Source organism: Gouania willdenowi, chromosome 19 (genome assembly GCF_900634775.1).
Source record: "Gouania willdenowi chromosome 19, fGouWil2.1, whole genome shotgun sequence".
Taxonomy (NCBI): Eukaryota; Metazoa; Chordata; class Actinopteri; order Blenniiformes; family Gobiesocidae; genus Gouania; species Gouania willdenowi.
The window spans coordinates 11,853,524-11,877,673 of NC_041062.1; the positions used below are offsets into that span (position 1 = coordinate 11,853,524).

General features: G+C 36.7%; 2 protein-coding genes across 5 annotated transcripts in view; both read right to left on the reverse strand.

Annotated features, from left to right (window-relative positions):
• mpp2b (MAGUK p55 scaffold protein 2b) overlaps positions 1 to 18,735 on the reverse strand; it is a 33,351-nt gene extending 14,616 nt beyond the window's left edge. The window contains exons 1-2 of one of the 4 annotated variants that reach the window (XM_028476050.1): positions 18,469 to 18,735; positions 11,040 to 11,120 (exon numbers count right to left, since the gene is read on the reverse strand). In XM_028476050.1, the coding sequence (XP_028331851.1) occupies positions 11,040 to 11,070 (31 nt within the window). In that variant the 5' untranslated portion in view covers positions 11,071 to 11,120; positions 18,469 to 18,735. Of the gene's footprint in view, positions 1 to 6,687; positions 7,043 to 11,039; positions 11,121 to 18,468 lie in introns of those variants that run through there. The other 3 variants (XM_028476052.1, XM_028476048.1, XM_028476049.1) reach the window with 3 other exon arrangements.
• A 101-nt stretch (positions 18,736 to 18,836) lies between these two features.
• LOC114481330 (peptide Y-like) lies at positions 18,837 to 21,275 on the reverse strand. Its single transcript, XM_028476053.1, has 4 exons — positions 21,229 to 21,275; positions 20,945 to 21,135; positions 19,914 to 19,994; positions 18,837 to 19,084 (listed from the first exon to the last, which is right to left on the reverse strand). Exons 1-4 carry the CDS (start codon positions 21,268 to 21,270, stop codon positions 19,060 to 19,062), a joined length of 339 nt encoding a protein of 112 aa, XP_028331854.1. The 5' UTR covers positions 21,271 to 21,275; the 3' UTR covers positions 18,837 to 19,059.
• Positions 21,276 to 24,150: the final 2,875 nt, after the last annotated feature.

Genomic DNA, 24,150 nt, shown 5'->3' on the forward strand with positions numbered 1-24,150 from the left:
TTCATACAAGTGCACCTCAGTTATGGAAATAACTACAACTTCTTTTTTAGGTTCCTTGAGGATTATTACAATAACTTTCCTCAGAGGATGTGTGTAATCACAAGGAAGCCAAAATTAAAGGACCTTTTACCCGTTAAAGCACGTTCACCTCCAAGGGGAATTACAATTCAACTCAATGTCATGGAGCCATTTAAACAATCTATCGCTGTTATTGTTTGTGGTTAGTGCACAGCAGGTTGCAACAACCTCTGAGGCAGCACTTAGTGAAGGTTGTACTGTTGCTATGGAGCTGTGGAGGAAAGGAACAAAGGGAACAAGGAAGGAGATGAAACAGGGACGAACATCAAGGAAAGGAAAAGTAAAGCAGTGTCGTGTTTGTTACTGAACGTAGACTTCCTACAGAATCCTGAAGAACTCAGCTGACTGGAAAATAATGTGGGTTTTTTTGCACATACGGTACATGTGCAAAATGTTTTATTACCTGCTCTATATGATGGGCAGCTGTTGATCTAAGAATAAATAAAATAACTACAGGAAGGATTGTTAAATTAATCCTAAATGTGATTTAAACGTTTGATGCAGAAGTCTTCTCTCCAGACAAAAAGAAAAAAATACAATAATTACATCATATATTGATGCATACACATACTTTTTTGTTAAAAAGAGAGCGGGTGGAAGTATAAACATATTAGTCCCACCCCTTTTCCTACATTACAGTAAACAGATCATGTAATTTTCAGCATTCTGTTTTCTAACCATTGCTGTTTTAAATAAATAAAATTGGTTTTTATCTCCATATGATTTTGATTATAATACACACAAAATTGTCATAAAACAAATATATTTTCTGAATATTTTATTTTAAATTGCTTGAGGAAAAAAAGGGAGAAAAAGAAAAAAATTGAAAGAGAAAAATAAATACACAAATAGCTTGATATTTGTACTATATTTTGTATAATTTTCATTGGCATACTGTTTCAGAATCTTATTATTCTTCCCTGTTGTCTGCACACTCAGACCTAAAATAAATTTGAATTCGAAATGGAGATTTGTAGAGAGGATTTTGGCCGTAATAGGGAAAATGTGGCGACATGTTTAGGCTCAAGCCTAAGACTTAAACTGTATGACCTTTAACAGGATTCAAATTTGTTTCCAGCATCATTTCAAAATAAAATTCCAAAAACGGAGTTAGGGGGATGGCACGTGATTCGGTAGATAAATATATAAACTGTGCCATGTTTCTTCTCTTTAATTGCCAACTCTATTTATTCAGGTGCATGCACTCCTAGAATACTAATTTTAATCAACTTAAGCTCCTTCAAACGAATGTTAAAGTCACATCCAAGTTAATCAGAGGACTTTCACAAAATAAGGTCAACATTTAGCTTTTCACTTTGCCGAGTCACTCTGCAGTGCGCTAATATCACATTTCTTTGTCCTGATAAAACAAAGACAGATTTCTTAGCCGTCTTCCTTAAAACTCATTGATATTCTCACAGCCTCCTTAAAAAAACAAAGAAGCTGCCGCAGCCTTTAGGAGACTGTCGTACCATGACAATGACAAAGAGGAGCAGGCTGAGGATGACCCGAAAAATGCTCTCTCTTCCCCGGATCTTCAGATAAATATAATTACCACCAGCAACAAATAGACGTCTTGGACTGTGATGAAAAGTAATATTGGCGTTTGTCACCATTGAAGTATTATTTATCGCTGAAGAATATGATTATTTGTCTCCATGCTGAGAAATAAATGGGTTTTTTTTTCCTTCTTCTCACTTCATAGCTTTGCAGACTATTATAAATCTGAGTAATTTTTTCATCAATTCACAAAAAGCCAACAGAATAAAATATGTAAAGGGAAGCACAGCAGTCGGCTAAGTTAGGCTCACATCATCTGTGTGTAGTGTCACTGAAGTGACAAGAGCGCTCGAGGCAAACTATGTCAACGCGGTGTGAAGCATGTGAGGAAACAACGATTTAGAAATAAACTTCTACGTGTACAAGTGTGTGTGTGAATGCGTTTAGTGCACACGGGGCTTCACGTGGATATAAATAATCTTTACAGTTCAAATATAAATGGCCATTATTTCACCAAGGGTAAAACATCATTTGATCTACAGTTTCCTCCTTTCATAAATCCGGGTTCATCTTGGATTTGTGTCTGTTGGGGCGGAATTATACGAGCGCATCAGTATGTTAGTAGCAATAACGCGTCTGTCACAAATCCTCTGTAAAAAACAAATCCAAGTTTGTTTACGTTTGTGTATTTCCTTCGTCGCCCCCCCCCCCCCCCCCCCCCCCCCCCCCCCCCCCCCCCCCCCCCCCCCCCCCCTCTACACAGGAATCAAATCATGATCAAGTAAACACAACATGATTGAAGAGTTAATGTTTTGTCTTAATGGTTGAAGAAACAGAGAAAATCAGCTACACTATGCAGATGCTCACACAGTCCGTCGAGAACAAACAAACAAATCAAATAAGTGAAATACTACATGTGGCTGTTTTTAATCTGACAGGAAAAAATAATAAATAGAAAGGAATCAACACCATGTTACATCTCAAAGGCATTGCACTACTAGGATGTTTTTATAGAAATTGGAAGAATCACAGGTTTGACTGAGAAATTATAGGGTGCCCAATGTTAGATAGATTGGCTAGTGCGCCAATATGTTCATTTGCCAGCCCAGCCGACCCGGTACATTAGCCCGAGCAGCTTTTTGACTGGCACTGCTGCTAAACGTAGTTTGAAGACGGCTATCTGTTAGCCAGACACGAAGCGCTGCGTCACAGAAATCTGGTACATCCAAGTCATATGACCGTGACAGGCTCATCCTGTAATAAGCCACAATTCTACTAGTCTTGGTCTGTGACTCATTCGTCAGTGTTTTCCTTTGTTTGATTCTGCATTTGGTGAAGTTTCCTGACTGTTTGGGTTAATGGGGATTTGGGTTACTGCAGACAAGGCATTCACGAGTAGGGATGTCCCGATACAACTTTTTTTCACTTCCGATATAGCAATATTGGAGCTTTGCGATACCGATATTGATCCGATATGATAGCCGCATGAATCATACATACGTTTATGACTTATTTTGTAGTGTGGAATGTTTGAAAAAGCTTGATCAAGAGATGTTACTCCAACAGAGAACAATAGTCAGCAACAGTAGGTTATTTTGTTGGAGTGTGATCCACAGTCACCTATGGATAGAAGTGCTGCAGCGAAAAATTTTATCGAAGAGCTTATATCGGTGATTGTAGATGCAGTCCGATAAATCCGATGTTCGTTTTCTGGCTGATATCGGACCAACAGCCAATATCAATATCGCATCGGGACACCTCTATTCACGAGTCCAGATTCAGTGCAAAGATTCAACTCTAGCCCAGGTCTTTCACGAACTGAGCAGTTGTGTTTGGTGCTGTTGTGAAACTGAACTGTGAAATAATCTGAGATGATGCCTCAGTTTTTGTTCAGCCATGTTTAAAAATAATAGGCTACATTTTCACTCTTCACATTTTATATAGTTTAATTTCAAAATATTTATAATAATATAAAAAAAATTCAATTTCAAATTTCAATTACACTCCTTTATGAAGTGTCACTGTTTCAGTATGATTTTATGTTAGTTTTAAAAATAAATGTTGATAAATAATCATAATGTAAATATTCACATCAAATATTTATTGTTTTTTTTTTTAACCAGTCTGACTTTAGACTTAAAAGCTCTTTTGAGAGCACCTTGAGTTGTTATTTGATTTAATCATTCCTTTATACTTTATTTAGCATTTTTGTTGCATTTGAGAGGCACTTTGTTGCATTTTAGAGGCGGTTTATTGCATTTTAGAGGCGCTTTGTGTTGATAAATAATTGTTTTTGTGAGCATGACATCACTAGGCTTTCCTTGTTAAACTGTATGCAGACTTGAGTTTATTATACATAATATAAAATCAAAGAGTGAGACATAATTGACAAACCGCTTCATATCTGAACGAGTACCGGTGTTACGTTCCTTATGATGGTGTCTTGAAGTACTGGAAAGGAACAATAACAAAGACCAGGATAAAAGGCAAGGAAAGAGACATAAGGCAGAAATAAGGTTGAGTTTATTTAAAATAACAAAATAAAAACTTAACCAAACACTATTCGTTTAACCAAGGGAGAAAGACTTACAACAAAACCTTCAATAAGTCACATCCCAACATAAACCAACAAATAATGATCAACTAAAGTTCCACAAACTAACACCCTCCTCTCACAGGAGTATCACAAGCCACACTGCTGAGTGAGGTCTCCAGCTGGCTTTTGAAGACCAGCTGGTCAGCGGCTGATCAGCTGCCACAGCTGGGCAGGGAAGAGGGCGTGACCTGCTGGGACAAGAAAGTGGCAGACCAAACAGCAGAGCACATAACAGTCGGTGAAAATGTGGTCTCAAACATGTGTGTGACAGTTAATTATACAAATGTGAATATAATCTCATTAAAGTTGTAAAAGGTTTAGTTCTCACTGCATTTACCAAAGGCTGACAGTTAAAGCTGGGGTACTAGATTTATTTTCTTTAATTCAAAAAAATAATTCTTATTAGCATCATATAGTAAATCGTAAAAGTAATCATTTCTGAAAAAATCGTACGTCTGCGTGCTGTCTGTACCTTATAATTAATTATTTTAGTTAATAAAAACCTGGAAGACAAAATCTTGGTGGTCACCCCCTCCAGCTCCAATCACAGGATTTACAGAAAAGAGGGGTGAGCAGAGCCCACAAAGGAGCCTCCTCATTGGCTGCCGCGATATATAGTGAAGCGTGTGCACGGTGCAAACTTGTTTAAGTCTTGGACTAACTTTAGACGCGCAATTGGCTGTTTTCCTTCTAGACAGGTAATCTAATGTTCTATTTTACTATATTTTGTGTGCATCCTTTTGCGCGGCAACGTGTTTTACCGGTAGTGCACGTTCAGCTCTCGTGCACTTCCGTGAAAGGAGGAAACTGGCATGGATAATCAGAGTGGGGGGAGGGATTTACGGTTCAAAATCAGCCATGACCCTCTGTCATAGTTCAACAATCAGGTAGTGCAACTTTAAGTTTTCTTTTAACAGAGGGGAGACTAAGACTAAATAATGATACTCAGTTTAATGAAAGATAATTTATGAAGAAAGTCTTATAATTAAACAACTTGTTTTGTAATACTAACTAGTATAACTGACCTTTTGTTAAGTATGTATTATTATTTAATAAATATGTATTAATTATATGACTATAAAAATAGTGTTTCTAAGCAGATGGAGGGACGTTAGTGCTGTCACTCACAGTGAAGCCACAGGTAGGACAGACTTATCAACAGGAAGAAGCTCAACACATGATATTTGTTGACATTTCGTAAATAGACAGCGACTCCTATTATACCAACAACAACACAGTCCGTAGCTACAGTAGATGCACAGTTTTGGTAGAAAACTTGCCAAAATGTTTGAACTCTGTTTAGGGTTCTTTCAAGGAGAGACACATCCCACTTTGACTTCAGATCAGTTTTCCCAAATGAAGGAGCTGTTATCAGCAGAGTGTTTTAGCAAAGAAATAATTACCGGTGTCACCATGTTATCAAATATACTCAGCAGGAGCCCAACTTAATGTTCCTTTACTCTTGAAGCCTGGTGATTATCTCTGACAGCCTAATCCTACCAACCACTACACTCAATGATCTCTCATCTTTGTTTGAACGCTGCTTCATTAGTCCACTATGCACACAGAATATTCCTCTGATAGTGACGACGGCATGTGTGTGTGCGCGCGCAATCTAAGGGTTTTAAATTCAACACTTACACATGTTCCGTCTGATGGGAACACTGTTGCATATGAATGACACTCGACCTTCTCATCATTAAAGTACAATACACAGAAAGTCACTCTTTTCCTCTGTATCTGTCTCTCCCAGGTCTACAAGCACATTCTCACACAGTCAATCTGAACTGATTGACCAGATGTGAATGTTACGACAGAAGATGTGATTCACTGGCTGTCAGCGGTAGTGTTACCTTGTCAGGCTACAGAAAATTGCTCGTGAGCGACTAATAGTCTGACATGTAAATTATGTCATAATTAGGTAATGGGGCTTCAAACTGCATGTAATTCAACATGGCACCAGAAAATCTTTCAACTTTTCACCTCTTAACCTAAAATTAGACAGAGGTGTATTTATGAATGCATGTGTAAAGCATGGCTCATTCTGAAGGAGAAATAGATGAAAACCAATAATCAAATACAAAAAATTATTAATGTGAGATATGCCTCTTCATTTAATGTAATCCATCAATTATGAATGAGATTTATTGTGCTTCCCTCTCCATGCTGTGTGAACAAACCTTATCCATACATTAACTGTCAGTTTTTCCAGTGCATTACTTCTCTTTTTCTCTTATTATTCACATTGGACTAATAATATTCTAATTTATTCCTACACCTGTCCATTATACCCACTCTGCCTCAGATTCCAGCACATCACATGCTGCCCTGGGTCCTAACCTTTTCTCTACTCATCGTCATCACTCTACAGGTTTAAAGCAGCAAGAGAAAAAAGCAAGATTGAAATCATTCATTCCAGCTTGTGTCTATGTTAGCTTCCCTAATCAGTGACAGCAGCCACATGTGGCAAACTCTTCCGATGCTACCCAGCAGGTAGACACATGCGCTCTTACCTTCTCCCCCCAGCTTGATATCCAGGCCCTCCAGGGAGTTGGCTGAGTCACCCTCATCTAGAGAGAGCCTTCTAAACAGGCTGCCAGCCATGGTGAACAACAACTCACTACAGGATCCACTCACAGAAACACACCCAGTGCCAGTACTGTACTATCAGAGGCAGAGGGAGATGCGTGATTCCTTCTTCTCTCCTCTTTCTGCCGAGGCAGCCCCTGATCTCCCTTTCTCTCCACCTGCTCCTGATGTGAATGTGTATCAGCTATGCCTGGCTGAGCGTCTTCTCCTCTGCATGAATGAAAGGAGACGTGGGAGGGTTGGGTGAGTGAGCACGGATAGGAGGTGGCAAAGTGGAGAAGGAAAGGAGTGGGGAGCTTTAACGACTTGTTTGAAGAGGAGGGCACATTTCTCACCAGGGTTCCCTCAAGGGGAGGGGGAGGGTGTGGGTCAAGTTAGACAGAGCAGCAGGAGGTGAGCCTGTAGAAAAAAAGGGTGTGGTCCAGCTGGTGATGCAGCACACTTAGGCATTACCTCCTGCTACCATTAGTGACAAGCAGAGGTGAAAGTAAGATTACGTTACTGTAATTGAGTTGCTTTTATGGGTACTTTTTGGAGTATATTTCTAAATCAGTCATTTTTATTTTATTTAAATATGTTTTAAAAGTTTCAGTTTGTTTGTTTCAGTTGAACAAAAAAAATATTTCAACATAAATCACAAAGAAGCAAAAATGCTGATATGCCCAACATAAATAACATTCAAGTTACCTTTTCCCAATAATACATACAAAAGAAATGCAAGCATTCAACAAGTACATTTGAGTTGCCTTTTTTCAAATAACGCAAAAAAAATAAATATATATATATATATATATAGATACATACACTACCAGTCAAAAGTTTTAGAACACCCTAATTTTTCCAGTTATTTATTGCAATTCAAGTCGTGCAAGTCCAAAGTTTGGTTATCCAAAACTGAAAAATAATGTCCATTTCAGACTGATGCAAATAGGTCTTTTTTAGGAAACACGAAGTGGGTTAACAATTTAAAGCTGTTCTGCAGCAAACTCGTCTTGGTTACTTAGAATCCATTTTGGTCTATAAATTGATTCCATGATTTCTTTTTCAACTCAAATTGCTTATTTGTTCTATGCTTTCATTTCAGAGTGTAATGACAATAAACTGAATCATTTTCAGTTAATAACTGGAAAAAGTGTGGTATTCTAAAACTTTTGACCGGTAGTGTACACACACACACACACACACACACACGCACACGCACGCGCACGCGCACGCGCACTTCCTTTTATGTACAACATTTAACAAAAAACAAACGTCTTTCTACTGCTTCACATAACTCTCTAAAATATATTGTGGAATTTTCTTTTTGAAATTAAATCTTGTGTCAGTTATTTTTATTTCTTTATCAACAGTATTCCACAAATTAACCCCTAGAACAGACATCTTTGCTTAACTTCTAATCTTGCTCGTGGTAAAATAAACATAATTTAAAAATGTTAAGTAATTTGTTACATTTCTACCCCCAATCGTTGTTAAATTATTTTTGTTTCAAACGGACATTGGCCTTTTAATTGTTTTTGTAGTTTGACAGACAACAATCGAATGCATCACATCATAGACGACCAATCTGAAACAGCATTGAATGCTGTTTGTTTTCTCAGTTTTAGAGTTCATAAATGTAGCTATACTTGGAACCTCAGAATTTTTCTTTTTTTAAATTGAATTCATTGGCGTTATTTTTTTTTTAATTGTAGATTTTGACAAAATTTTCATTTTATACATATGCCTTTGTGGGAAATAAATTAAGTTCCAATTGTGCGAGATTTGGTCTCTTCCTTTTTAAGTTCATAAATGAGATGTTTACTGTATGAAAGGGAACTGTGGCAAGATTTATGACCAAAAATAAATAAAAGTAGTAACTTTCACTATGAGTACTATTTAATTGGGCTACTTTTTACTTGTGCTTGAGTATTTTATGTATGACTTACTAGTACTTCAATCAAGTAAAAGTACTTCTACTGGAGTAGGATATACCAGTACTCAGGACAAACATGTACTTGCACAGGCACCTGAAGCAAGCAGCTCTTTGTACAAAAGTTTTGGGCCAATTATTTCCCAGTAAAATGTAAATCTCTGCGCATTTCACTGCATGTAAATCAACTCATTCTAATCTGATGGTTCTCCTGACTTTCCCCCAGCCTAAGCAAAAATAATCCTTAGACTCTATGCACAGTTTAACTCAAAGGAAGCTCTTTTCTCCATTTTATCAGCAGATGACTAATGCAATTTAAGATCAGGCCATAATATACTGATAGTGTTTTTGTCAAATGTAGACCTGAAAACATAAGACCAAAATATAAAACAAAAGTTTCCTTATGCAGGCGACTTCTAACAAACATATTCTAATAATCAAAGCTGCTACCCACAATCATTTTTTATTAGTAAAATCATATTGAATGTCTCAGATCAATGAATCCGACATCATTGACCCCAAAAAGAAAGGAAAGAGATCGAAATTTCCACTGGAAAGTTTGTTTTTATCTCCATCGTAAACACTGTTGACAACTTCACACATTGCATTGTGGGATGTGGAGTCGCGGAGACGGGTGCTTAGAAATGTTTACTTCATATCGATATAGGGAATACTGGGAACAAACTAGAACAAAAATGATATCAAGTGAATCGCTGTCCGCCTTGTCTGGATGAGGAAACGCAAGAAACCACGGCAACAAAAATTCCCACAATTTTAAAATAAGAACAAAAACACAGACTATTTGTTCTTTCCTGTATAAATGCTCAGTTTGGTCATTAATCTACATAAATACTGACATATCACAATTTTGTGGCCGCACTGTGATAGAGTTGCCCTGACTGACATCCCTGACTTACATTAAAAGCATGCACACCAGCATAAAACATGCAAACTGCATACACAAAAATCTTTTATTTTTTTATATTGTATGTTTGCGACTAGAATCAGAATTTATCTATCCTAGGGGAAAATTACTTGCGTTACAGAGGCTCAGGCAATATTACAAATAAAACGAATAAACACTAAAAGAATGAAAGAAAGATAAAGAAAAATGTATATAATTGAGTAAAAGACTATTAATTAAATAAGGATTAAATACAAGTGCACACATTACAGTAGGAAAAAAGATCTAGTGTATGACATATGGAAAGACTGATGCAAATATTTTCAGGTAAAAATATTTATGATTGATATAAATAACCCACATGATCGTTTTTAAAGAGCCAATAGCGGCAAAGCGCAGCGTCCTTGGATCGCTGTTTCAACCAGAGTCGAAAGTGCGGATTTCAAACTAAAAACCAGTTTTTAAATTATGTTAGGCCAAATAAAAGTGGAAATATGAGGGAAAATGTGCACACACACGTGCATGAAGACCGATGAGGAGCGCTTCTAAAACAAGGCGAAAGGGCTGTGGAGCAAAAAAACAACGCTGAAACGGGACACTATAGCTTCTTCCTATTGGTTGAGAAGAAAAAGCCATCGTCCAATCAAAATTTCACATACAGTAGCCATTTTGTTGCCAGGCGAAAGGTAAACAAAGAGAGACAGAAAGAGACGGAGAAAGAGAGAGAGAGTTGAGATTTGAGGGAATAGTGATTATTACTGGGATTTCACTGTTTAGTTAGAATGTAGTGCATAGTATATTCATTTTTCGTTTTATATCAACACAATGAGGCACAAATAACTTGTCTTTCCCTGTATTCGGGATTAATACTTTTTGTAAATAGTTGTACAAAATCGCCTAAGATATTGCTTCCATTTCGCTGTAAATAGTTATATATAACTGTGTTTGATTCATCTGTATATAACTTTTTGAAATATATCGTTTAGATTTGCTTTACAAGCATTCAAAATTATTCGTTTAACATCTTTTTCCCCAATCGAATGAGTTTTTATAGTGGTTTTAGATCTGTTTTAAGACAGTATGCCATATTAAAGAAAATACTGTAGTTACATTTGTGAGGTTCTCCTGAAAAAAAATATACCAAACAAGGCAAGGTTTATGGATTTCCTTATATGAAATATAAAGGTAAAATCAAACGCAACAGCAAAAATGCCTTAGGCACCAGAGGGTTAATTGAAAATCCAATGTGTTTTTACTGCTCAGATTTTAGCATGCACATGTTTAGCATGCACACTGCAGCTGCAAATCCTCACTAGTAAAGACTTGAAATCAAGTGTACTATTATCCCTATCATTAGGTTCCATTATGACTGAAGATGAGATGCGTGTCCTGAAAGTGGGAATAACCACACACTTGTTTTATACACACTCATACAAATACAGAATCCTAAAAGCACTTACCAGACTCAGAGCTGGATGTTGCCACAGGCATTTTTCAAATTGGTTGCACCCTGTGTTGTCCACCAAGAAATGAGTGTAAAACTGTAATGAAAAGAGAAGGGGGAGGAAATAAACTGAGGGAAAGCTGGCTGTGAGGAAAAACTCTTCATGTATCAAAGCACTGGGGCTGACCTAAGGATGGAACAATAGGAAGAAGTAGGAGGGGCAGTGGTAATAGGTCAAAGTTCAACACGGAGGATCAGAGAAAGTCTTAATCTAGCTCTAAGAAAGAATGCAAATCCCTCTCAGTCACGAGTACAGTCAATGAACAGCCTTGTTTATTTCAAGCAGGTTTTCTAAAATAGGCTCTATATTCAGTTGCTCAAGTAACCTTTAAACTGTTTCCTTTCTCGGATCTGCTAAAAGACGATTAAACAATTGGAAAGACTGAACGAGAGGATGTGCAGGTGGGCAGAGCTGCTAACATTAGCTCAGTGAGCTACTGACTTTAAGTGTTCCATGTAAGCAGAAGGAGGAGGATTTAAAAAAAAAAAAAAAACAAGTAGTACAAAGAAAAGGGATTTCACAACTATTGTCCCAGAATCTAAAATTGGCTCATCAGGTCAAGTCACTTAGTGACATAAACAGCCTGTAGAGAGGGTAAACACTATAAATCTGCTGTGGGGGAAAGAACAATCAATGATAGTGGGATTAGGAAACATCGAGCTATCCAAGGATGCTGGTTAGGTTGCCATGACAATATCCATCTATGGTATAGCTGGAGCTGTGGAGGTTTGGAAAGATCACTGAAAGGTCATTTTCAATGTCAATAAACTGCTGCCAAATTGAACGATAGCATGTAAATAAGGGTTCATTTAGGATTAAAAACAACAACAAAATAGTTTCTGTTTTTTCACAGGCAGCGTCCACTCCGGTCCTCTATGAGAATGTTATTTAAGTGACAACAGTTTGCAAGCTTCGTCTACTACAACATTTAAATAAAACATTTACATATGTGACAACAGTGGCTTACCTGGAGGAATAAGGGTTGCGACCAATTATTATTTATACAAATGATTATCACCTTAAATGCACTATTCCTGTTGTTAGAAGAGCAAAGGAGGAGAGGAAAGTGACTTATCAGCTTAACACACTGGTGAGAGTTTGAATGACTGACGCACAATAACAATAGCTGCTTAAATATCCATGTGTTTTACTGTAATGTGTAGTTTTTTGGTTCAAAACAATAACAGTGGGTGGATAGCAAAATAAATTAGCTTTGGTGATCACTGATCCCCCTCGTAAAAGAGCGAGGCATGCAGGAAATTCAGCGTCCATAGACACGCCCACTCATGAATATGCCTAAGTGGCTCCGAAACAGCCCGATTTTAGAACTGCTCAGGAAGTCACTTTTCAGAGGCTAAAACTCTGGAAAACAGGGGAGTTTGGGAAAATAAACCTTAAATACTATGTTGTTAGGGCTCTAAGAACATATGGAGATGGGGAAAAAAATAGCATAATATGAGACATTTACTTTACTGTATAATTGACATTTTTTATAGAATTTTCATGGCAATTACAATTACAAAGTCAATTATCTAAACTCTAGTACAATTACAATATGCTATGATCAGAATCAATTATTAATCATGTGATTACAATTATAATTGACGCTGACTAATATTTGCTTATTTAACTTTCTTTAGCTTATTTGTTTTGTTTTTTTATTTCTCTCTCTGCTATCAACAGTTGCAGGTACTTCAACCAACGTGACATTGGAGTCCATTCATTGGAGCTAATGACCTAGGGCGTGTGCCAAACTCTGATCACTAGCATAGCTCAGTTCCCTGATAAATCTATCCAGGTCCCCCGGCCAGGCCTATCAGAAGAGTCTTTGTGTTTGCACGGTAAAAAGAGCGAGCTTGTTAAACTGATGAAGCACCTGTAGGACAGCTGAGAAGCCAAAGCCGATTGTAAGCATAGCGTGGCCGTGCTAGAGCCAGGCAAACACATTTAGGGTTTGAGAGGAAGGAAAAGGGGGAGGGCAGAGGAGGTTTGCTGCTCTTTTCTCCCTGACACTCTCCTTTTATACTGGTGATGGGGCAAAACTAGCTGAGCTCTAATGATAGTGCAATTATGGCCAATGGTAGCAATTTCTTGGTAGGTTGCGTCATTTCTTTGGAGGGCAGCTCTTAACATCTAAACAGTCAAGCTCTCGGATCCAAAATGTAAAAACAAATATCAAGAATCCGAACGTCAAACAGTGGCTAACCATCTCAACTGTGCCATGAAAGTTTACCATGAACTTTCTGTTGTTGTCTAACAGTATCTGGAACATAACAGTGTGCTCTCCAAGCATTTATTTTCTGACTATTCATCAAGCAACACACACACACACTCTGGGAGGAGGGCAATGTAGTACTCCATCTTCCTCTCTGTCTTGCAGGAAGCGAGCAGTTCAATCGACCTTCCATCGTCACTATATTGTCAATTTATCCTAACAAGTGGCCAGAGTAAGAATGTGTGTGCGTTGTGTGAGGTGCTACCTACGGTAATTCATCTTCCCAAGTTCATTCAAAGTAAGAAAAGTGAAAAGAAAAGTGGCTTGCGTTTTTTTGAGCAACGTGTAAAATACTTTGAGCTCAATACACAAGGATTAGGCCTGGGCGATTAAATGATAACGACATATATCACAATAGAAAATATGTACGATATAATGTCTGATAATTTCACTTAACTCCATTAGGAAAAAAACAAAAACAAAAAACACGGAAATCAAATAAACAAGATTCAGCCACAGTGGTTTATATTAAACAGTAAAAACACTATCGAGTTATTTTACAATTTTATTATAAATGAGGAAATAAATGTCAAAATTGCCCCAATAATATTTTCTTAATTTCAAATCCTGCTGTTCATTTCCTGTCAGGAGATGTTAGTTAGTGTGCACTGATTTATTATTTGCATTTATTTAATGTCTATATTATGTACATTGAACAGTTTATTTGTTAACTGAGTTTTTTTTTGTTTTTTCCCATAGTTTTGTTGACCTCCTTTTGAATGTTAAAGATTATGTATAAAATAAAAGTATTTAAACTGGGCCTTTTTTCTTCTGACCCTTATTTTGAAAAGGTTAAAAAAAAGAATCAATAATTATCAATATACTGATATGAAACACTTATAATGTGATACATTTTTCAGGCATATCAGCCAGCTCTAACAAGGATGCAATAAAAGCATGTACACATTGGTCACATATACCTACACACACACATACACACACACTAATCCACACGTCAGGCCTAAAAATAACCCTGTGCTCCCACAGGTTCAGCTCTTCTCATTACTTTACAAGGGAAAACTGTTGTATCCAAGACAACTGTGAGCAGCTCCTTTCTTTCACCGCCTCTTTGCCATGGCAACAAGGGAAAATGCGTAAAATAATAATAAGATTGAGCTAAATTTAGCTCTAGTAAAAGGTTTGTACTACACATCAATACTGACTGAGTGGCTTTTGAAATGGAAAGATATTTCACGCGAGCATCAGATGAAAGAATAAAATGTGCTCCACAGCCAGCTCATTGAAATAAGGGCTAAAAATGAAATAGCATGATCAGCTACTCAAGGTTGTAGCACTGCCATTGCAGCTAAAATGCAGTAGGGAGGAATCTACCCCTTGCTCTGTGTGGAGATTGCATGTTGTCCTTAAGCGAGCATGGATTTTTCAGGTTTCCTCTGACAGGCTAAGGACATGTTGTAAGAACTAGTCGGTAATAAAATAAGACACCATAATGACTGGTATGGTCTGAAAAGTACTGTTGCACACGGTAAACCCTTTTCCCTCAGCTCAAACTCTCATTTACCACAAAACTTTATCTTATCAGGCCATGAAAAATCTAATAGTAAATGATTAACCATCAGCTAATAGCTTTGGGAGTCATTGGTCATTTCAGCCAAAGGATCTACTTAGCCCCTGCTTTCAAGCTATTTCTGAGTCGCTAAGTTTATTATCTCCAGGGTAATTAATCTGATTTTCCAATCTAATTGTCTTCTGTTTGCTGCAATTTCTATTTTAATACAATTTGCCACCATCACTCTCTGTCAACGGGCAATGAATTCACTATTCCCTAATGCATTGGCTCGGTGCTTCCTTTACTTTGATACAGGTTGTAATACCAACGCTGTGTATGCATCAACAAGAAGCTAAAGGGCTGAGGCGCAGAGATGCTAGCAGCTAACCCAGGGAGTGTTTACAATCACTAACTTGGCATCATTTCATTAAAGGATATCCGTTTCCTGCTGCTTCCTCTCCCGATAAACGCCTTGGAGGAAGAAGCCATATGGATGGAAGTTCTACAACAGCATTTAAATACCGCCTTTAATAAACCCTAATGGTTCAGGGCTTAATATTATAGAGCAAAGAGGACTTTAGGGACACAAATGGCCTTTTTATTTGTGGGATACAAAAGTATAAAATATTTACAGAGAATGCCTCAATAAGCAAATGTACAGCAAAATTAAGTTTATTACAAAAGAAAAACATTAAAGGATTATCAATGTTTTGCTCCCATTGTGCACAGAAAAGGACAAAGAGGCTACATACATATCAACATTCTCCTTACATGAGAAAAATAAACATAACTACTATCAAGGAGTTTTATGTGCTTATTTCATGCTTGTGTTTTTTCACTGTGCCAGGATGGCCAAGTGGTCTAAGGCAACGCACTCAAGGATGCTTATTTCCACTAACGTGGGTTTGAATCCCACTTTTGTCATATATCTTTTTCATTTTAACATATTTAACGCGGCAAATTCCACCTTTAAAAACACATATACAAAAAAAACATTTTCGGGTATTCCCTGGGTTAGGATTAAAATAAAAGGGTTAGCGGGGTAGCTAAAAATAAATACGAGCTAAAATAAAACTGGCGGAACTTTAAGTCACGTGGTGCACCTATCACGTCACCTAAACTGGCCAATGAGGGGTGCTCCGTATGAATAGCCTGGCAGTCTATTCATACGTTTTTGTATGAATAGCCACAGCCTATTTCATTTTAGGAACAAGAGATTTAAGAAAATTTTTTTAAATAAACTCTAGGGAATAGCGATCAAAACCAGACCTAATTATTTTCAGAGAAAAAGGCTCATGTGCTTTTTTTGTAACACCTTTCACTCAGTCGCATATAGATAATTAGAGTCATAATTTGATACTGTGACTAATGACTGTCCATTCATGCAGTCGGAGTGAATGGTATCTTGTTAGGCAGAACTCAGTGTTATTATGAATGTAACAATAAATAAATTCTACAGGGATTGCCGACCTTTCATGTCCTTGAACAGTAAAAGTTCTGCATTCATTAAACAACATAATGCCTTACTTTGAGGATCGAAGAGGTCAAGATTTGTTATCACAATTATTTTTTTTCTTATTTGGTCATTTTGAATGAATTGCAGAATACAAATTAATCAATGGATACAGAAAACGGTCAAAAGAAGACACTGTTTGATGAAGCGGAAACTGATAAGGCTGACGATTTTTTTAAACCGCACAAAAAAGCTATTGGGTTTTATATCAAACTGCTTTTGGTCACATTCCCAACAGTAGGATTTTAATCACAGCACGGAAAAAAAATCATCAACATTATGACAGTGAATTCAGAGAGCAAGAGCAAATTTACATTCACTCATAAAGAAGCATGATTATTTGACTTGTGACTAGGGATGGGCGATATAAACTAAAAAAAATTATCTGGATAATTTCTAGTATTTAACAATTCCCAACTTAAGGAATAAACAGGTCTCTTACAAACACAAATGAAATTGAATACATCAACACTAGACACATTAAAAAAGGCTACAATAGGTGCTGACTCAAAGAGCTCATGGGCTGAAATTTTATGAGATAAATTTGTGCATGCGGGTCACTAATAGCGTTATTGTATACAATTCATTTATTTCCTCCTATTTTCTAAAAAAAAAAAAAAACACACATGAAAAGCAAAGTGGAGGAACTTAGATGGGTTCACTTTGATGACAAAGTTGTTGACAAGAAACTTGGGGCCAATTTTGGCCCGTGGAACAAGGTCTTTGGGAGCATTCTTGGCTAAATTGTGGGACCAATGGCCCGTGGCCCTCGCTAATTTTCTGACATTTGTTTCTATCGTGGGATTACATATTCCTACCGGTGAGAATTTATATATATTTTTTGCCATCGTTTGTGAGGTATTGCAAGATATGTGAAAGAAAATCTATAATTCTTTGCACAATTTGAAATAAAAAATTGACTGCATTTATGTGATATAAAGGAAACACGAACTGAAACTCCACAAACTGCTGAATTTGTCCATCTACAACTGGATTATTTGGTAATTTACACAATAATTCATGTTATGTCATTTTTACATTCTCCCGTGGGATGAATTGGATACTCTAAAAGGCCGGTTTTGGCCCCCGGGCCTCGAGTTTGACACATTTGTCATAGATCAATAAATCAAACATCATTTTTTTTTTTTTTTACTAAATTCCGATATCATAATAAATATCTAACAAATTTGGTCTAAAGCAAATCACTGTCCTCCTTGTCTAGTCAAATAAAAATAAATCACAGTAAGAATGAATTAAAAACATTTCTATGCATCTGTTTATGGGACTCCACATGATTTTGTAAGCTAATTAAAAAATAAAAAAACTGGTAACATTAAAAATCTTTGTGGCATTTATGAGGCAAGTTTACCTGGGGTTATTGTACAGTGTAAACCTAATTTAATATTCGTATGCCTGTCTATAAAACACGTGTCATTAAGGGAATGGTTTTAATGATCTTGTTCCCTCATTCTTCTTCTGTGCAGTTTTACTGCGGTTGGCAACCAAGGCAAGGAGCATTACCGCCCATTGTTCCCTCATTAATTAAGCTTCTCTCCTTCATTACTGATTTCATAACGTCGCTGCTACGTCACACTCATCCGCACCTGCTACACACGCTCATCATCTGAACACGCATGCGCAGTGACGAGCAGCAGGTGCATCCACGTTTATTTAATTAAACACACAAATATGAGATGACGCAGACACTCAACACCTGGTGTAAATTACCCGAAGATCAATAAACGAGTTTACGAGTGTGTGAACAGGAAAAACAAAAAATAAATAAATAAATAAGGCAGGTGGAGGATAGTGAGGTTGGACATTAATTGGATTTAAGCGTAGGATTATTTACGGGGCTAATGCAGAGAAGCTAACCTGTCCCGTGACTCTAACTCACATGCTAATCATGACAGAATGGTGAATTAAATGATATCCGAGTGTTGGGAAGTGACTACTAGTATTAGCCATGTTAATGTGGTACCAATAATGACCATTTGGCTTTAAAAAAAAAAAAAAAAAAAAAAAAAAAAAAGCAATAAAGCGCTCTGTTAACACCAGGTTTTGGTGATAAATGTGTTCTTCTCACCTGGTGGTCGGTCAGCCCTCTCGGTGAACAGTCTGGGATGCAGAGGGAGGTTCTTCTTCTTCTTCTTCTTCTTCTTCTCCGACCAAACCACCACCAGCTACCTACACAATCTAATACCGCTAATCTATCGCAAACGTGCAGTTAATAGTAACTCCATTTGTATCTGCTTCCTACACTGAGTCCAGGACCGTAAACGGGCTTTAGGTTCGGTGAAGTTCAAGATTGTGTCCGCCGTGTGTGGACACCACCAGGCATCAATAAACCAGGATGAAGACTCACATGTGCTTTATTCTGTGATGCACTGACATCTAGCGACACAACAACGAATTACAGCTATTAATAAAAAATAAAATCCAGGTACCAAGATGTTACACTTCAATTTCTGTTTTCATGTTTAATGGGAATCATTTTAAGTTTTTCATACAAATTATTTAAACCTTTTAGCAAAAGTTAAAACGAAGTAATCAGAGAAATTTGCATGCAAACTATATAATTAAATGTACAGCGACACATTTCCAGTGGGGTTCTTCGTGTCTTTCGCGAAGAACCAGAAGATCTGCTGGAGAACGGTCAATAGCAAGGGTCCTTTATTTACCACTGATTGACAAAGTCAGAGCTGGAAGAGAAAAGATATAAACAATTAAGAATAAAGACATATATTTACAAAAATGCTAATATATTGTTATCCATATTGTCTGCTCAAAGGGTCAAAATTACAAGGTGGGTCACAATTCTGTGATCAAGCAACAACAAAAAAAAAAATGTCAAAGAGGTGTTAAATAATTTATTTCATCCTAAAAAAATAAGGTGTCAAATATATTATTAAACTAATTTAGTCTGTAGAGCAGGGGTTCTCAACCTTGGGGCCGCGAGACACTGAGAAGGGGTCGCCAGATGCCTTCATGAACCTCAGAAGATTTTCTGAACAATTTGATCCCATTTGTTTGCTTATTTTTGCCCTTTTCTACGACAACACCAAACTCACCATATTCTAACCATCACTTTTGCTACATTACTCTCATTTTTGCCACATCTCCATCAAATTTCAATGCCTTTTCTGCACACTTTCAAGAAATATTCAGTACTTATAAACCCTTTCTACCACTTTTCCACCTTATGTCATATATGTTGATCGGTTATTGTCACTTTTAACCTCTTTTCACCATATTTCATGCTTATTTTTGCCAATTTAACCACATTCACCATTTGTCATGCCCATTATTTGCCAGTTTAAGCTAAATGTTCATACTTTTTTCTGCCATTTTTAAGCCAATATTGACACTTTTTCTGTCTGCTTTTGCCCACTCTAATTTGCAACTTTTACCCTATTTTGTGGGTTTCCCAGGTTTCTGGCACCTTTATTTTGGTCTATCTACTGGTGTACAGAATTGAAAAGGGACGAACAACTTTTTAAAATCAATCGTGCATTCTTATGATCATCTCACCGTGGCTCGGTATCTTGGTTTGAATCTCCTCCAAACAGCAGCCAAGCCAGTGTCTGCTCAGGGCTGGATCTCTTCCCATACCTGAAGAAAACCACACATAGGCATTAAGGAAATGTTAATACTTTTAATAAAATAAATTATCTCTCAGGAAATATAAAGTGTGGTGTGTAGAGTAGTGTCTTTGGTTGAGCGCTGTAGCTTTCAAATTAACAATACATTACAAAAAAGGGCTTTTTAAACCATCTAACAAAGACTTCTTACAATTTTTTACCCCAAAAAACGTGAAATGTTAAGAAATCAGAGAGGATTTCTAGTGGATTAAGTTTTCATAAGAACTTTAAAATCTGTTTCTTTTAGCTGGAGCTGTAGAACAACATGTCCTGTCTGTGACCAAGTGGAGCATGGAAAGCTCAGAAGGATTTCCGCCAGTTTAACCTCTTTCTACAAGTGACTCTCCCATTGTTACATCAGCCACTATTTCACCACTAAAATACGACCCTTATATTTCAGTTCAAGGGCCAAATACGGACCACTTTGATCCTAAGTGGGCCACACATTTTAGGCAAGAAAACGAGCAATTTCCAAATTATTCTGCCCTAAAAATATATGTAAAGTAATGGAAGTTACAGGCAATATCAACTCTTTAAAATGTATTGTTTGTGACCAATTTTTGTGAATATATTAATTCACAAGCTATAGGTATAGATGTGCTTTTTTATATCAATAATGTCATATGACATATAGTGCACTTTATTTAATCTGTTGTAATTGCTAATTTGTGTTTAATTAAAAAAAAAATTTAAAAAAAAAAGAAGAATTTTTAAGTTTTTCATTTTAATAGTAACTTTTGTTCCGTTTTAATACTAATTTTTTTAATACGCATTTTTGTCACTCTGGGGAAACTTCCTCCGTACGTGCTTTCAAAATAAAAGCATTTCCTTAGAAAATGAAACGCGCTTTCAATAACAATGAAAGTAAAGTACATAAATATCTTCTTTTTTAAGTAAGTACTAGTTGGTATTGAGACTCGCCTCTGTCTGGTGATGAGGTTGACATAGTGGCGGACAGCAGCGTGGTACTTGGCCCAGTCCTCCGGGGACGCGTCGTTCCCTGGACTCTCTGGTTTGGGCGGATAAGCGTCCGTGAACGCACCAAAACACACCAGCAGAACAACGACCAGCACCGCCAGCATCATCCACGATCTCACCATCCTGCTCATCATCTGAGGACAGAGTCAAGGTTCACTTCCCTGTGTTTCACAGAGAACTTTAGACTTTTAGACACAGAATCCCATTGAAAGTGAAGGAGGACTTACTGTGGCTGTGGTCCTGATGCTGTGCTCCTGTGTGTCCCTCATCACACGTTTATATCCAGTGTAAGGATACCTGACCACACCCCTCTCTTTACCAACATCACTATCTCTCTCAAGTATAAAAAAAATAAAACACAAAATACATTATTTGGGTATTTTTGATAATATTATTATTTTTTAAAATCTTGTATCACGAGTTTTTCTGCTATATTTGATCACAGTGTTTTTAGCAACACAAAGATTTCTTGAGTTTTTTTAATAAGATTTTTTTTTTTTAATTATTATTATAATTTTATTTATTATTTATTTTATTTTCCCAGATAAAGTTCAGATGTGTGGTTACTGGTTAGTGATGGTTAAGTGAAATAGTTTTGATCAATATCAATTAGAAATCATTTCAATTCCAATTAAAGTCCAGAACTTATACAGTTCATTAGATGATTCTTAATAAATCAAATCAAATAAACTTTATTTATATAGCGCAAATTACAACAAAGTCATCTCAATATGCTTAAAAATATATAAAATTCATTGTAAGAAAGAAAGAACTCAACAAGAGCTATACATGAACATTAATAACATGTCTATTTGCCTATAACACATGTAGTTATTTTATTTGATTTTTTTCTTAAATCTAGATTTGAAATGTGCAATCATTTTCTGCTGTAAAACAGCACGGATGGAATCATTTTCAGACTATTTTGTACAAGAATATTAAAAAAAAAAGTGATAAGCTGGGAGTTAAAAAAGGATGAATTGATGCATCGTCTCCATTCTGTATCTATTAAGTCATAAAAGTAATAGTGGAATCATCTTAGAATAATTTTAGAACATTATTTTCCCATTCACACGTAAAATCCAATATATGACCCTATAGTACACTTTAAAATTGTGTGGGGGAAAACATTATTTTGTGGATTATTGCGATTCTACAGGTGGAAAAACTAGAAAACACGGGTGCTTCAGTTTACTTTCATCCTGTGACCAGTTTGACATACAATGGCTTTTAATTGGTTTTTCTAGGACTAATTCCATCACTGTGAGTAACTAAATCATCAGATTTAATCAACTCCTACAAAATAATGGTGAAAAAAATGGTTTTTCTAATGTTATTTCAGCCCCTGGTAATCACCACTGCTGAATCAACTGACATTAATTTGGAAGTGTATAATTCTGAGGTTTACCACATGGAATAATGATCAACAAGTATATTAATCTAGTGGAAAGCACACAGAACAATCTGAGAGGAAAATACATCTCTGTTTTCAGCGATTTGTTGCAGTTCTGAGATAAATACTGTATGAACTGGACTTAAAATATCTAATCTTAACGTTTCTTTATTAAATGCTTTGAAGTGCTTTCATGTCTCCTCATGTGAGAACCACTATAGGTAATAAAAACCCAACTAAAAGCTCACATATTAACATCATAAACCAAGAAAAAAAACGAGACACGGATGTGGACCGATGACGCTTATCTGATATTAAGACATAATAGACGTGGGTATCTGTCAGGTAGCGCTGCTGTGGTCACTATAATGTAATTGGTTACTTTCAGCTTCTGTTTGCCTTTGATCTTCATGGTCGTCGGTTCAATTCCTGACGCCTGAAAGGAGCTTTTATCTAAAAGTAGTGCTCCAGATGCTTTTCAGTGTGTGTGCGGATGTGGACGAGATGTTGAGATATGTCGTAAATTTGCCCTTGAAACGTGTCATTTGTCATTTTTAAAAAGCCACGTTTGTTCCAACAGATGCTGGATTACAGGATTCGAGCTATTTGGGGGCCACATGTGGGATAGTATTAGGGGACGTGAGCTATTTTGTCAAGGACTGTTTACTATTTGTGTTCCATTTGAAAAGGAAAAACAGACTAAAGTGTTTCAACATATGATTGTTCTGTGTGTCAGCGTTGTTCCCCTGGGTTCTTGAGGTTGCTCATCATATCCCCTCACGTGTGTTGTTTATAGAGTCGTAAAGAATAGGGTTTGTCCTTTGTCCGTCCCTAAGCCCCTGTCAAAAACACCACTTTGATTTAGGCATAAACCCTCGCTGACAAGCAGTTAAAGTGTACGAGCACTGTAAAGAAGAGATAGGTAACTGTTATCACAGCGGGGCCACAAAAATGTGATTGTGTCTGATTCGAGGGCCACAAAATCAACTTTCACGTCAGCATTTAGTTGGTTAGTTTAATAATGACCAAGCTGAGTATTAACGCAGGAAAGAACAAAGGGTTTTGTACATTTTATGTCTATTTGTGTATTTTTGTAGTTGTTTTGTATGTTTTTGAAGTTTTTTTTGTTTATTTTTATGACTGTGTTGATTTTTGTTGTCATTTTGTATACTTTTATGTCAATTTATGCATTTTTGTTGTGGTTTTGTCTTTTTTTTTTGTTGCTATTTTTTCATTTATGGGTATTTTATGTCATTTTGTCTGTTTTGTGATTTTCTATTTACTTTGTATGCATTTAGAACCCATTTTATGTATTTCTGTTGTTGCTTGTGGTCATTTGCTATACTACTCTGTCATTTTGGGGATTTTTGTTGTCATTTTGGGGATTTTTGTTGTTGTTTTGTCTTTTCTTGAGTCAATTTTTGCATTTCTCTTGTCATTTTGTGTACTCCTCTGTCATTTCTGATGTTGTTTTTTTGTACTTTTTGAGTCATTTTGTGTATCCCTTTACCATTCTGAGTCATTTCGTCATTGTTTCATGTATTTTTTCCATCATTGTGCGTGTTTTGGGAATCATTTCATGCATTTGGTCAAACTTAGTCCGGGGCCACATGTGGCTCCCGGGCCGACAGTTGCCGTAACAGCGTCCACTGGTTTCTAGTATTACACATTTCAGCGCAATATTAATTCAAAGTGATTATGAAAAGACATTAGAGTGCAACAGTTTGGACTTTCATTGTTGTTCAGATTTACGACT

Bases quoted from the DNA above. Each gene is read 5' to 3' on its own strand.
- LOC114481330 (XM_028476053.1), bottom strand. From the start codon at position 21,270: ATGAGGGACACACAGGAGCACAGCATCAGGACCACAGCCACA. The intron at 21,136-21,228 runs GTAAGTCCTCCT...CTCTGTCCTCAG, and splicing joins GCATCAGGACCACAGCCACA to ATGATGAGCAGGATGGTGAG. The intron at 19,085-19,913 runs GTGAGATGATCA...TTTCTCTTCCAG, and splicing joins AACCAAGATACCGAGCCACG to CTCTGACTTTGTCAATCAGT.